The sequence below is a fragment of the Trametes versicolor genome, assembly GCF_000271585.1.
Source record: "Trametes versicolor FP-101664 SS1 unplaced genomic scaffold TRAVEscaffold_3, whole genome shotgun sequence".
In the NCBI taxonomy this organism is placed as follows: Eukaryota; Fungi; Basidiomycota; class Agaricomycetes; order Polyporales; family Polyporaceae; genus Trametes; species Trametes versicolor.
The window spans coordinates 2,705,260-2,718,631 of record NW_007360323.1 but is presented as its reverse complement, the minus strand read 5'-3'; the positions used below and the strand labels follow the sequence as shown (position 1 = coordinate 2,718,631).

The 13,372-nt window shown below is 60.1% G+C and overlaps 7 protein-coding genes across 7 annotated transcripts; 4 read left to right on the top strand and 3 right to left on the bottom strand.

Annotated features, from left to right (window-relative positions):
• Positions 1-505: 505 nt before the first annotated feature.
• Positions 506-1,309, top strand: TRAVEDRAFT_117381 (uncharacterized protein; the record flags this gene model as incomplete). The annotated part of the gene is made up of 2 exons (XM_008037597.1): positions 506-742; positions 803-1,309. 2 exons carry the CDS (start codon positions 506-508, stop codon positions 1,307-1,309), a joined length of 744 nt encoding a protein of 247 aa, XP_008035788.1.
• Positions 1,310-2,048: 739 nt separating this feature from the next.
• Positions 2,049-3,501, top strand: TRAVEDRAFT_70268 (PHP domain-like protein; the record flags this gene model as incomplete). The annotated part of the gene is made up of 5 exons (XM_008037596.1): positions 2,049-2,214; positions 2,269-2,441; positions 2,496-2,911; positions 2,965-3,044; positions 3,103-3,501. The coding sequence occupies 5 exons, from the start codon at positions 2,049-2,051 to the stop codon at positions 3,378-3,380; spliced, it is 1,113 nt and encodes a 370-aa protein (XP_008035787.1). The 3' UTR covers positions 3,381-3,501.
• A 247-nt stretch (positions 3,502-3,748) lies between these two features.
• MnP10s (manganese peroxidase isozyme precursor) lies at positions 3,749-5,087 on the bottom strand (the record flags this gene model as incomplete). Its single annotated transcript, XM_008036891.1, has 5 exons — positions 3,749-3,877; positions 3,939-4,293; positions 4,355-4,552; positions 4,625-4,967; positions 5,027-5,087. 5 exons carry the CDS (start codon positions 5,085-5,087, stop codon positions 3,749-3,751), a joined length of 1,086 nt encoding a protein of 361 aa, XP_008035082.1.
• A 602-nt stretch (positions 5,088-5,689) lies between these two features.
• On the top strand, positions 5,690-6,228 carry TRAVEDRAFT_27447 (uncharacterized protein). The gene is made up of 2 exons (XM_008036669.1): positions 5,690-5,911; positions 5,963-6,228. The coding sequence occupies exons 1-2, from the start codon at positions 5,725-5,727 to the stop codon at positions 5,974-5,976; spliced, it is 201 nt and encodes a 66-aa protein (XP_008034860.1). The 5' UTR covers positions 5,690-5,724; the 3' UTR covers positions 5,977-6,228.
• A 1,019-nt stretch (positions 6,229-7,247) lies between these two features.
• On the top strand, positions 7,248-8,649 carry TRAVEDRAFT_115405 (uncharacterized protein; the record flags this gene model as incomplete). Its single annotated transcript, XM_008037595.1, has 6 exons — positions 7,248-7,386; positions 7,442-7,518; positions 7,573-8,017; positions 8,081-8,137; positions 8,191-8,414; positions 8,485-8,649. The coding sequence occupies 6 exons, from the start codon at positions 7,248-7,250 to the stop codon at positions 8,647-8,649; spliced, it is 1,107 nt and encodes a 368-aa protein (XP_008035786.1).
• Positions 8,650-9,111: 462 nt separating this feature from the next.
• On the bottom strand, positions 9,112-11,651 carry TRAVEDRAFT_35469 (Pkinase-domain-containing protein; the record flags this gene model as incomplete). Its single annotated transcript, XM_008036747.1, has 6 exons — positions 9,112-9,747; positions 9,807-10,140; positions 10,193-10,590; positions 10,764-10,833; positions 10,950-11,081; positions 11,134-11,651. The coding sequence occupies 6 exons, from the start codon at positions 11,649-11,651 to the stop codon at positions 9,112-9,114; spliced, it is 2,088 nt and encodes a 695-aa protein (XP_008034938.1).
• Positions 11,652-12,231: 580 nt separating this feature from the next.
• On the bottom strand, positions 12,232-13,080 carry TRAVEDRAFT_57175 (uncharacterized protein). Its single transcript, XM_008037016.1, has 2 exons — positions 12,600-13,080; positions 12,232-12,537 (listed from the first exon to the last, which is right to left on the bottom strand). The coding sequence occupies exons 1-2, from the start codon at positions 12,988-12,990 to the stop codon at positions 12,317-12,319; spliced, it is 612 nt and encodes a 203-aa protein (XP_008035207.1). The 5' UTR covers positions 12,991-13,080; the 3' UTR covers positions 12,232-12,316.
• Between the last annotated feature and the right edge of the window lie 292 nt (positions 13,081-13,372).

Below are 13,372 nucleotides of genomic sequence, written 5' to 3'. Positions count from 1 at the left end.
CGCATGCGCGCAAGCTCTCCCTCATGAACGGCGCGGACCCCCTCCCCCAGTACGACGAGGCCGTTGCGCCTCCACTGGTCTCGTCTCCGGGCTTCTACGACACCGGGAACCTTTCTCCGCAGCACTCCGCGGGACCTTCGCGCCCGCCAAGTCCGCGGCGTTCCTCGCTTGGTAGGAGTATTTCTGACAAACCGGTCCCACCCAAGAGCCCGGACGAGAAGCGGGTGAGCGTGAGCCGTTCGCAATCGGTGGGAGACGGCGCGCCGAGCTCGTCTACGACGCTGCTCGTCCCCACGCCGCAGTCGTCGAAGCCCGCGTCTCTGCACTCTGGGGAGTGGGAGCCCCCAGAAGAGACGGCGCTCACGCCATCGAGCATTTCTTCGCACACGTCGGACGCGCCTTCTCACACGCAGTACCTCGACGCCGAGCTGCTGTCGGGCTTGTGTAAGTTCGGTCTACGTACCCGATGACAGTGTCACACGCTAAGACTGGCCGCCTTGCAGCGATGGGCTTTGGCACGCCGACGATCACGCCGTCGGTCAAGCCGTTTCCGGGCGTCATCCCGAACGTCATCGCGCTGCCGTATGGGCGGTGCCCACCGTTCCATATCAAGGCGCCGAGTTGGCGGACGCTGCTCAAGCTCATGGCGCGGCTGAGCGGGACGCGGATGGAGCCCACTATGGAGGCGATGGCAGTCGTCAAGACGGAGATGCGGCTACGAATAGTGGTCTCGTTCGTCAAGGTACGCACCCGGTCCGGTGCATGCAGTATAAGCAGCAGGACTCAGCACCCGTATCTATAGGTCCACCACGCGTCTGCAGACTGGGACACAGTCCTGTACATGACGATCGACCACCCCATCCCGCCAAACGCGCCTACGGGCTGGCGCTACCGCAACGGCGACACGAACACGCTCCCGTGGTCGTACTCGCTCTCGCAAATTCCGCCATTCCTACGTGATGGCGCGGACGCGGCGCTATCCAAATTCTACACCGTCCCGTGCACAAACGAGACCCCATATCCGACGCTCCCGATCAGCTTCCCGAACCTTGCGACGTACCTCGCAGGTGCGCTGGAAACCGCGCGCGATGCGATGCACGACAGTTCGAGTGGGGTCAGGCGACTCGCGAAGTACGTCGACACGTTCTATCCGAGCGACCGGGCGGGCCTGGACGACGCACCGGAGAGGTCGGGCATGCGTCAGCGGCTGAAGAACTTCGTCGGGATTGGGAGCAAGCCGCAGAGGGATAGGAACGCGGAGATGTACGAGCTCGTCACGCCGTTTGTGCCGGACGACTACGGCCGGTGAACGCGAGCGTATCCACCCCATGGACTGTTACTTGTCTGATACTTACTTGCTTTTCTGATGTCGGCTGCTACTGGAATTAGGAGCGGACATTTCGATGTAGCCTTCGTGGAGAAGGAATTATAGCATACCCGAGCCGTTGTATCGTTAATCTGTACGCCTGTTTACCCCGCTCCGCCCTGCTCTTTGCGCTCCTCCAGGTTGCGTTGCTGTATTTATCGTCTAGATCACACTTTATACCGCGATTACAGTACTGTACCTCCTTCGCGCGCCCAGCACATGGAACTGAGACTCGCTCTCTTCTTAGCCCTCTCTTCCGTTGCATGTTGAACTTGGCTGAACTGCATTAGGACGTGGAGCCCGATAGGTACGGTTGTGAGCTCGGGTACGTCGGAGCACTCAGTACATGGTGCAAGAATGAATTCTCAACGATCCTGCTGATATCAACGGCTCCTAGTCTGGTTGGAGTGATCATAGCAACCCCTAGTACTAGTGGCCCTGATCATAAGAATTTTATGGGGCCGTCAGCAGAGATATTCTGATCAATGGAGAGACAAGGCACGGCCAACTTGCTAGAACTTCGACGTCGAGGAGGGCAACCACAGCACTTTCCCGATACAGTCGGACGCGGAGTGTCGTGGGCGCCTACAGCAGCGCCACAGCGCTCGCGGTCCGGCTCCGAATATTCGCTTTCCTTTCTTTCAGTCTCCATCCTGCCGACTCAGCCACCGTTTCCCATCCTATGTTTGCAGATCTGAACGTCCCGGTGCCCACGCTCACGAAGCAGCAGCTCACACAAGCGGCATCGAAAAAAGGCAAGGGCAAGCAGGAGCAGACTGGTCCACCGCCTGCATTCAGCCCCGCCCAGATCACGGCCATAGAGAGTCGACTGGACCTCCTCGTACATTGTCAGTATATGCTCTTTCTGGTGGTGAAACAAGCACTGATCGTGACCCTGTTAGTAGGATACACTATCGTAGCCTTCAACCAGACCGTCGAACGCAAGGTCGACCCCAAAACTCATGTTAACACGCTCGACCCGCTATTAGCGCAATTGCGCAAGAGGCAAGGGGTGGTATACCTGAAGAGGTTGACTATTGTGCTTGATGAAGACAGCGAGAAGGGGTTCGGCTTGGTGTGTTCCGCGACGTATCTAACGCGAAAGCCCAGTCGTCTAACCTCCCCGTAGACGAACGGCAATGCCGCCCTCTTCGCGCCATACGACCTCCTTGCCCTCGTCCCCACCACCGCGGCCTCCTTCTCGCTTGCCTGCCTCACGCACACCCAACCAACTCCGCTTACCACGCACATTATCGCCCTTCCGCTTACCCTACCCCGCTTGCCGTTCAACCTCAAGCACACCCTCATCCGCGCAGCGCTCAAGAACGGCGCCGTGTTCGAGCTCGGGTACGTCGGCGCGCTAGGAGGCGAGGGGGACCCCGCGCTAAACCTCCCGAGTGGAGGTGAGAGCGGTGCAGGGGCGAAGCGGAATTGGTGGGCGGCTGCACGCGAAGTCGCGAGGGTCACGAAGGGGAAGGGGATTCTCGTGAGCGGGGGCGTGTGGAATGAGGCGGACTTGCGCGCGCCGCGCGACGTCGCAAACCTGTACGTGCCATCATTTCTTTTGACCGACAGGCCTAATTCTCACCCGTGTCCAGAATAACGGTCCTGGGCGTTTCGCAGGATGTGGCGCACGACGCGTCGACAAAAGTCGCACAGTCACTCATTTTGCGTGCTCGTAAGTACCTCAATCGTTCACTGCGAAGCAGCAGCATCTCACGCCGGTTTCTTTCCAGAAACACGCAGAACGTACCGTGCGGTGCTCTCGGAACCCAAAGTAGTCATACCCTCAGTTGCAGTGCCGGGTGACGCGGACGTCGAAATGAAAGAAGGCGAGACGCAACAACCAGCACCCGCCGACCAGGGGGCAAATGGCAAAAAGCGGCCTCTAGAGCAGGGAGGGCCGAACGACACGACGCTGTCAGAGCTATCCGCTCCTGCGACTCAGGATGGGACAACCCCCGATGGCGCGTCACGAACGAAGAAGAAAAAGAAGAAGACGGCCGCGAGTTGATAGTATAGCGTGTCCCTGTATCTTCGCTAATTCCTCAGGTGTACCGTCCCCAGTGTCTTGATCGTGTGTGCCCGACTTTAGAATACTGTATAACAAGGGCGTCCACCCGTATATTGCGACAACATCCGTCGGTAAATAAGTAGCTAGCCCCATTATTAACGCAGACCCGATTATCCACAATGGTCGACGACCACGGGAGTGAATGTAAAGAGAAGACCGGAAAGAAACAACCAAGAACCCGTATAGATTAGCATTCCATTGTTGGCGCCTTCATCATCAACCGCTTCACATGTTGCGCTTATGAGGGAGGGCTATATGGTCGACATGGTCAGCGATGATGGTCAGAGAAGCAGTGACGAAGTAGACATTTACACAGGGGCGACAGAGGTGGCGGGGCCGGCGTCGACGGGGAGCACGGGGAAGGGCACCTGGCGGCACGACTGCTCGATGTCACGGCGGCTCAGGCCCGCGGGGATGTGCGCACGGGTGTTCGCGGGCTGGAAGAAAATCTATGAGCATCGCGATTCTATTGCACATGGAGGGGTGGAGGGAACTCACCGGCGGGATGGGGATGACCTCAGAGCAGTCGACGAGGTCGCGGCGGTTGTGGCCAAGGATGGCGAGCTTCGACATCGCGGCGCGGAACGCGGACTGCAGCTTCGCCTGGTTGCCGACGAACGACTGCCACTCGCACGCCGTGCGCGGGTCGCGCGCGACGTCGTTGTCAGACTGCAGCCGGATCTCGCCCTCCAGCGCGCTCTTCGACTCGCCCTGGTTGCCCGCCGTGCCGGGGAAGAGCGTGCCGCGGAGCAGCACCTCGACGAACACCTGCGAGTCGAACGAGGACGCGGTCGAGTCGAACGGAGTGCCCGGGATCGTCGGGTCGACGTGGTCGGCGGCAGCGACCGAGTGGCTGGCGAGGGGGCAAGCTGGGTCAGCGGGGTTCTATCGCTATCGGAAGGGGGTGGACGTACGAGGCGAGGAGGGCGACGACCTCATCGGGCGAGAAGCCGGCGTCGGCGAAGCGCGCGAGGATCTTCGTGACAGAGTCGAAGGGCTCGGGGACGAGCAGGTCGGGCGAGGGCGCAACCGCAGGCGGGCGACCGTGGAGGTACTCCAGGCGGGGTGCACCGGCGCAGTTCGAGAAGCCGACAGCCCCAGCGAGCTGAATGCTACACACAGACAGGGCGCAATTCAGCACTGCACCGACTCTAGGGAAGGAAGGGCGAGGAATGGGCACTTACAAGTCCCCGGCAGTCATGTTGTGCTTCGTGACGAACGGCTTCTGCACGTCCACAATGTCGTCGATGCCGCCGTTCGCGTGGAACGCGGTCTCGATGGTGTCGAACGTGATGATCGAGCCGTCCGCGCCGCCGCCGCCGAACTTGTGCTGGCGCGCGAGCGCGGGCGAGAAGCCGATCGCGTCGTGGAACGTGAGCCGCAGGGACTCGTGCGTCTCCTCGCCGCACTCGCCGCCGTCGAAGAGCGACTCCTGCAGGTCCTCGACGACTGCATAGAGCGGGCAGCACACTGCGTTGGTCGCGGTGTGCACACCGTCGGGGCAGGCGATCCTGTGGGTCGTGGCCGCTGTGGAGAACAGGCGGTTAGATGGGGTGTTGTGCAGTACTAGCGGCGGATGCACGTACCGGTGGCGACCTGGATGGCTCCGACCACGGAGAGGATGGAGATGAGGGCCTTGAAGGACATGGTAGACGACCTGAGATGCTACTGGAGGAGGCTTGGAGCTTCGAGGAGTAGTGCTGTTTGAGGACGACGCTTCCTGTCCTTTATACCTGCTCTGCATCGTTGGCGGGCTTGCGTACATGCGTGCATGCTGTTCGTGACGCCATGGGGGAGCCTGCGCCGTAGCCAATAGCGGATCAGCCGTTTGCAAAATACACACAGTTGTCGACGTTGGATAGCAAGGGGGTGATGGCTACTACGCGGACTCACAGGTGGACGAGCCAAGGCGGACAGGACTGGCCTCACGGCGAACGCTTGAAACGTCGGAGGCGCATACACAACCGCACCGCGCGCGCCCATTTGGGAAGGCGCTGTATAATGAAGGGCACCGACACCAGGAACCGGCCCCACGGACACGGTCGGCAATGGGCGTCCTTGGTGCCGGTTCCTAGCCACGACAGCGGGAGGATGGCGTACCGTGGAAGAGAGGCCTTCCTGGGAGAAACTTGGATGGATGCCAAGAGCTGTGTCCCTGGTAAGGAGACACGCTTGCCTAACGTGCTGTTGGAAATCCTCGGAACCGGGTCCCGAAGGGTCGGAGTGTTGGGGACTACCCGCCGTCTGGACAAGATAGATTGTCGGATCGAGCAACAACGTTACAATGGTGAGAGAACGACAAGCACCAGAGATCCGGACCGGGAGAAGCCCGGCGCTGGACGGTGCGGCGATGGGAAAGAACGCTGGCAAATTGAAGAATGTCCTCCTAGACTTGCACTGGGCGGACACTCGATATGCGAATCATCATGAAAGTGATGCTGCTGCCTTCTCAGGTTTGAGCCTTCTGACTTCTGGCGACTCAATAGTGAGTAGGTATGCTGAGAACGTCGGCACGTACTCACCGGTTGCTCTGTAGTTGCGTCGGAGTGCACGACGCTGTGAAACGCCGATGCGAGTGTCAATGCAACTGCCATCCTGCGGGCGGCACTGTCACGGCCCAAATTGCCAATGTTGATGCTGCGCTGGAGTGACGCACAGGTTGCACGAGTCAGCGATGGGCGTGAAACGGAACAGCATTGTTCTGCATTCCGTGGACATCGTCTTCGGGTGGCCAGACGGGTATACGACTCCGTTGATTAGGCGGCAGACACAGTGCACTGAATAGTCGCGAGTCGCGGGAGGAGGAGGATCGGTCTGGTGAGGGCAAGGTTCAGCAGTCTGTTTGCTGCGCGCTAGTAGCAATCACTAGCCATGGATTAGTCGTAAGCATCTACAAGTACTCAGCAATCCATCACTTAGGCCATTAGAATTGGCCCGAAGGATCAAGGGCACGGACTCTTTCATCATGGCGGGCGTTGACGTTGAACGTTGAACTTTTGCGGAAGCTATCATCACGTCGCTCTGTGAATCGGGGAGATGTCCGACTGCGCACTGCGCTCACTCGCGAACGCGACGGTCTATGTGGAGGGTCAGGTCGGTCAGGGTCTTCAGCAAACGAAACGCCGAGCCGATCCTTTGATAGCTTTCACGCAGCAAACCGTCCCCTGCGATTCGGGCCGACATTGTGTCCCTAGCCTCTATGCTCGCGGAGAGCCTTTCGACAAGTTGTTCATGTAGAATGCTGAGACCGTCAACGTACCCGAGACCGTCAAGACCACACCCTCCCCACGCTGGCGGATGTGAGCTTTGACGTCGTCGATTTTGTCCAGTGTAAATGTTCGCGAGAAGTGACGCCTCTCTGTACGGTCCTGTGTCTTGCGAGGTGGCACCGTCGGTCGCCGTGTACAAGACGCTGTGTGGCAGGTGATTGCAGGTGTCTGGTATGGTTCATGCTTTTTCAACACAACCGACGCGGAACGGAGGAAGCAAGCTCGGGGACGCAGGCCGCGGCAGGCGGACGCTCCAGTGGCCCACACCAGGCACCGAGGCGCCAGATCTGACGAAGGGAGATGACAGAAGATCTTATCTGATTAGTGGTTTGCCGTGCGGATACGTCAGACGGCGCTGGCTGCGAGTGGCTGCGGCCAGTGCCCGTCCACCACCTAATAACGCCCGACGATCGCCCTCCTCGATGCTTTACACCATTCTCCTATCGTCGGCCTCGCTAGTGGCCCCCGCAAGCCTGTGCCAGTACATATAGCGGCGACCACTGTTCTCCCAGAACCTCTCCCCAGATACCTTGGCACTATGAGCGCCTTTCGGAAACTCAAAGCTTTGGCGCTCGGCCAGAACACCGACTTGGACCTGACCTCGGCACAACTGCAAGCGGCGGACGTCCCCGTAACGGACGTGTCCTGTAGAGGGTGTGCAGACCCGTGCGATGAAGGTCAGCATTTCGCGCCGTAACGTTCGGTTATTTCGGGCTGAACTCGATATCCTAGGACACGATGAGTACCCGAAGTTCGATGTGGACAGGGAGACGGAAATGCTCGGTTCCGTGAAGCCTTATGCCCGCCAAGTGCGTTCCACGTACCCCGCGCTCCCCCAGAAAGCACCTCAACGTTTGCTATAGATTGTCATTTCCACCGGAAAGTCGGACTGGGTCCGAGAGGTCACGGATGCCAAAGGCACCCTCGCCGCGTACGTCGATGAGCTCTCCTCGTCCGGTCGCCCACCGAAAGACAGCCACTCCCCCAAGAAGCCCAAGGACAGGGAGCTCGCCCCACCGAACGGCAGCGCGCACGTCGCGGGCATCTTCGACTCCTCCAACCTCGCGCGGAACAAGCGCGTGACGATCCTGAACGGCAGCCACCGCACCGTCTCCGCGGACCACGACCGCGACACCGTGCTCGTCTTCCCGGACTACACCGCCGTCACCGAGGTCGAGCGCTCGCGTGCGGGCGCGGAGCACCTGTGGACGCACTCTGTGAGCCCAAGCGTGGAACTGCACGCGGCGCCCAAGCCCGACAAGGAGGTCAGGTCGTGGATCATTCCGTACTCGTGTGTCATTCTATTATGTGCGTCCCTTCTGTGCCTTCTCGTACAAATCCGTTGGGGTTGCTGAGACGCGCCTTACCCAGGCTCGCACAAGCGACGCGATAACCGCTGCGCAATCGCCGCACCCAAGCTCGAACATGGTCTGCCGTCCTCACCTTACCCTGCCCTGTCCGGGAGCTGACCCCCCGCTCAGCACTGACGCTCGCCCTCGAGCGCGAGGGTTGGGAAGTGCACTCGCAGCTCGACGACCCGTCTGCACACGGACACGGGCCCGCGCTCGAAGACCTCAGCGGCTCCGAAGACGAGAAGCACGCCGAAGTGCAGCGGCAACTCCAGGCACTCGACGCCGAGCACAAGCGCGCGCTCATCCTCTACTGCTCGCACATTGGCGGACACAAATACGCGGGGAACGTTATCGTGCGTGTTCCTCTGTTAGGGTGTGGGCGGAGGCGAGGCGGCTGGCTGACAGGTTTATATGTGAATGCAGATCAACACGCCGCGGGGCGTGTCGGTGTGGTACGGGCGGGTGACCCCGCACGAGGTGGACGCGATCGTGAAGGAGACGGTTATAGGAGGCAAGATTCTGCCGCCGCTGCTCCGGGGTGGGATGAACCTCTCGCATCCTGGGCACAAGACCCTCAACGACTGGTAGCCAGGGCGTTTACTCGCTTAGATGTATTCCCCATATCCTACATAGACGTGCTGCTGCTTCTTGTACCCACCGACCGAGCAGTTTCCTGCAACCACACAGTACATGGGGTCCGAGGATTCGGTATACTCGTGTTATCATACAGATTGCATTTTATTACTACATTGGCCCTGGTGCACATGTCACATATACGTATAACGCATGTACATCCGGTGCGTACATTACGGAAGCTTAACCGACGAAGTGACCCGCGTGCGAGAGCCTACAACATGTCGCATAGAAAGAAGAAAAATGGGGTGGGGATGATTGGTACCGTAACAAGATGGGAAGCACCGTTGCGGGGTTGCAGTCCATATACCATCCGACGGCCGTGACGCGGGGCGCTGGCAGTGGTATGTTGCGGGGGAGAAAGAAGCGGGAACGGTCCGAGTCCAGCGAGCGCGTCTTCTGCCGTCGGCGGCGGGATCATAGATGCATGTCGTCGTCGAACCCGTCGAACGCATCGTCCTTTCTCCGACGACTCTTCGCGTAGCGTCCCGCCGGGGAATCGCTCTCGACCTCATCGTCCGTCGTCGGCTCCGGCTCCTCATCCACGGCCTCTTCCTCCCCGCCATCCAGCCCGTCCGCGAGCACCCCAGCGGCCGGCGCGACGATCGACTCGCCGTGGTACGTGAACCCGCGGAAGTTCTCCTGGACGCTGTTCGTGAGCGGAGGAGCGCCACCGTCGCGCGGCTTCTTCGTGTTCTTCGCAATCGCGATCCCACCCTGCACGGGCCCGGGCCCGGGGCGGTCAGAACCGAGCGGCCCGTTCGGCGTGTGTATTGTCCCGTTCACGCTCGAGGAGAGCGCGACCCAGTTCGGGGACGGGTCCTCCTCGTCGAGGTCGAGCTCGGCGAGCCCGGCTTCGCGCACGTCCGCGGACGTGAACTCGGGGTCGAAGTTCGCGACGGACTCGTCTGACTCGACGACGGGCTTGAACGGCGGCGTTACTTGTTTTTTCGCGAGCGCGTCCCAGTCGATCGTCTTGAAGAAGGGGTGTTCCTTGAGGTCGGCGGCGTCCCGGTTCGCGCCCAGGCGAGACTTGGGATTCCGGTTGAGCAGCTAAGGACGATATCTGTGCTCAGCGACAGTGAGACGGGCACAAGATGAATGCAACTAACCCCTTTGACGAACTGCTTGCCATCCTCGTTGATCACGCCCTTGGGGAACCTGATCTTGCCAAAGCAGATGTTCTTGTACATCTGCTGCGTGTCCTCGGCGTAGAACGGGCTCCATCCACAGCACATCTCGAAGAGCAGCACACCAAGACTCCAAAAATCGACGAGCTTCGAGTAGCCGTGCTCGTCTAGAAGGACCTCCGGTGCAAGGTACTCCGTGGTACCGCAGAAGGTATTTGTGAGCTCGTCTGAACGAAGGTCGGGCTTTGACAAGCCAAAGTCACATAATGCAACGTGACCTGTGGCATCGAGGAGGATGTTCTCGGGTTTCAAGTCGCTGGAGGAACATCGTCAACTTCTGTGTACTTCGACCATGTACAGACACTTACCGATATACGATATCGTACTTGTGCAAATGTTCTAGCGCAAGGATCAGCTCCGCGATGTAGAACCGCGCACGCTCCTCAGTGAATCGTGTCTCCTTCTGCAAATGCCAGAAGAGCTCTCCACCGCTCTTAAAATCTGTCACGAGATACAAGTCCGTCTCCGTTTGGAAGGAGAACTTGAGACCGACGAGGAACGGGCACTCCAGTGAGCGCTGCAGGATCTTGCGCTCGCCGATCGTATGCGCGACCTCCTTCTTCTCGATGATCTCGCGTTTCGACAGCACCTTCATCGCGTATATGCGCTTCGTATCCCGTTTCCGCACCTGGAACACCCGTCCGAAGGTGCCTCGGCCGATGAGCTTCAGGAACTCGAAATCGCGGGGTGTGAGCGCGCGCTTCGCCTAGATTGCGAACCGACGGTTACGCAGTGCCGGACCATGGGGTGCGACCGGGAGAAGCGCGGATTGTCGACGTCGTGGAGTACATGCGTTCGGCAAGGGGTTAACCGGCGGGGTGGTTTGATGGTGCTCGGTCAGTCGATGGAAACATTTAGCGACGCGGGTCATGTGCTTGCCTTATTAGCCTCGAATGTAATCTGCACTCTCATCTCCCCTGTGACGGGCTCATCCTTGAAGGGTTGGAGTCTGTGTGTGCGTGCGCGCGAGAGGAGAGTTCCGAGGGAAACCACGAGAGACCACAGGATTTGTACGAGCGGCGTAGTCAGGACAATGAACTTGGTATAGATCATCGAAACACGCACTTGTACCACTGGTCAACAGTGTGTTCATGCACGAGAGGAGGCTTGATCTGAACCGTGCCCAGGAATGCATGTTCGCTGAGTGCTCGGTCGTACACACTCAGGGTGACGACGGACTGCTCGGAAGTAACATCGCTATTCGGCGTCAGCGACGCGTAGGAAAGCAGGCGGAATGCAAAACACTCACAAGGACACTTCATGCTTCCAGACCGGATTGTGCGCCGAAATGCGCGAGCCGAAGAGGCCAGAGAGCTGCGACTTACCCAGCGATGAGGACGGGGTGGCCTGGGCACTGCCGCGCGCGGTCCCGTTCCCGTTCCCCCTAGCCTTGTCGCTGATAGCTCCGAGCGCAGAGAGTGCAGTGGACGAGGAGACGCGCGAGAGATTGGTCGCGACGCCCTTGACCTCCTTGTCGGTCTCGTCGGTCGGATCCCGGCTGACGAACTCGTTCTGCTCGAACTGAACGACGACGTACGGGCGCGAGCTCGACGATCGTGGGCTGAGCCCGCGGGCTTGGATGAGCTTGACATGTATTTGGCCCTTAGATGGGCCCGATGGAGGGGTGGATGAATGCGTGCCGTTCACGGAGGTCGCGGGGGTGCTCGCGCCGTTGGTACGAGGGGCCGAGGAGCCCGAGGAGGAAGACGAGCCCGCAGAGCCTGGTTGTTTAGAATTCGTGCGCTTTGGAGTGGGTGGTTGTTGCATCTTGAAGACAGGCGCATGTAGAGAGAGGCTGGTGGTCGGAGCGGCGGGAAGAGGTGTCGCGGAGGGCGTCAAGGGACCTAATTGGGATATTGCCTCGGGGCCATTGACGGCGGGCGAGGCTGGACCACCAAAGATAGAGGGTGAAAGCAGGTGGTGAGGCGTGTTCAGCAGCTGGTGGTGGTACGACGGCGGTAGTGCCTGTGTCTGATTCTGCGCCTGCTGTTGAGCCTGCTGCTGGACCTGAGCTGGCTGTACTCCTGGTGCCTGTTGGTCGGGCTGGGGCAGCGACTGGGCGACGTTTGTCATCATCTCAAATGGGTTCTTGCGCTCCTGTCCATTGGGCCCCGCCCTAGGCGTTAGATCGGCGGGGTTGGACTGCGGCCAGAACTTGAGCATGATCGCGTATGTCGTGGGCGGTGTCGGGGCGGACGGCGAGCAGGAGATGAAGAACAGCGAGAAAAGCCGAAAGATGGCAGAGATGAGATAGGTAGCGGTATGTTAGCTGAGATGAGATAGCCAGTGGTGCAGCTGTCCCAGTCGAGCCATCGTCATATGCTCGCCTTACAATATCCGTCTTCCGCTCCACACAGCCGCGCACAATTTCCAGGGCGCGTCGGTCCTCATTATAATTCCCCGAAGCGGCCATTCTACAGAACATGCGCCCCCTATGTCGCCGTCGTCGGCCTCCCCCTCGCCGTGTCCACCGCCGCCTGCACGTCGCGCACGACCTCCGCCCGCCCCTCGGCCGCCGTCTGCTCCAGCTCGTGCGCCCGCGCCGCTGCGTGTTCCCTCAGGTACTCCTTGCTCCACCGCAGCGCCCGGAGCGTGCCCCCGATCAGCACCCCCAAACCGGTTGTTCGCCGAATCGCCTTCCACGCCATCCCATCTGCATCCGCGCCTCCCATGAGCCACCCGTAGGCAGAATGACAGTGTCCAGCGAGTACTCACACACGGCACCAAACAGCATCCCCGTGCCCAGACCAGCCGCCACCTCCCGCACGTCGTCCAGGCCCGCGCGAGTGCAGCCCTCCTCAACCAACACCCACGCGGCCGCTGTCAGCCCGAGCTTCGACGCATCCGCACCAGCCCCTTTCAGTCCGCCCAGCAGCACCCGGTAGTTCTTGGTCTTGTTGTACAGGTACCACCCGCGCACGGTCTTGGGGGCACGGTGCGCATTCTCCGCCAGGAAGCGCAACGAAGCTGTCCTGGATCCGCGATAGAGACCAATCGTCGTGCCGACGATAAGAGCAGCGCCGGGGAGGAGGTAGAAACGCTCAGGGATGTCTATGCGGATCGCGGCGAGCCCATCGTGCTCATCGTCGTGCGCAGTGGAGGACATGTCTTGCCCGCCCTCGTGCACGAAGCGCCCTCTTCTCTTCTCGATGACGTCATCTGCCTTTCCGGGTCATCGGACTCGCTGCCTTGGATCCTCCCCCCAGGACCCCGGCTATCCACTCGCAAAAGTGACCGAAACCCGCCCTGTCTGCACGGGGAATCAGGCCTCCAGACATCCAAGTATGGCTCACCCCAATCCTCCAAGGGGTTTGACGATTTTGTCCTTAGGCATCTGGGACGTCTGAGGCCAGTTCCTCCCCGCGAAGATCCCCTCAAAGCTTGTGCGACACTTGCCCCCACTGCAACAAAAACGCCGTACGTGTTGACAAGGGGACTAACACGATGCATTCGATTCGCGACGACGTCCGCGATAAGAGGCTGTGGGA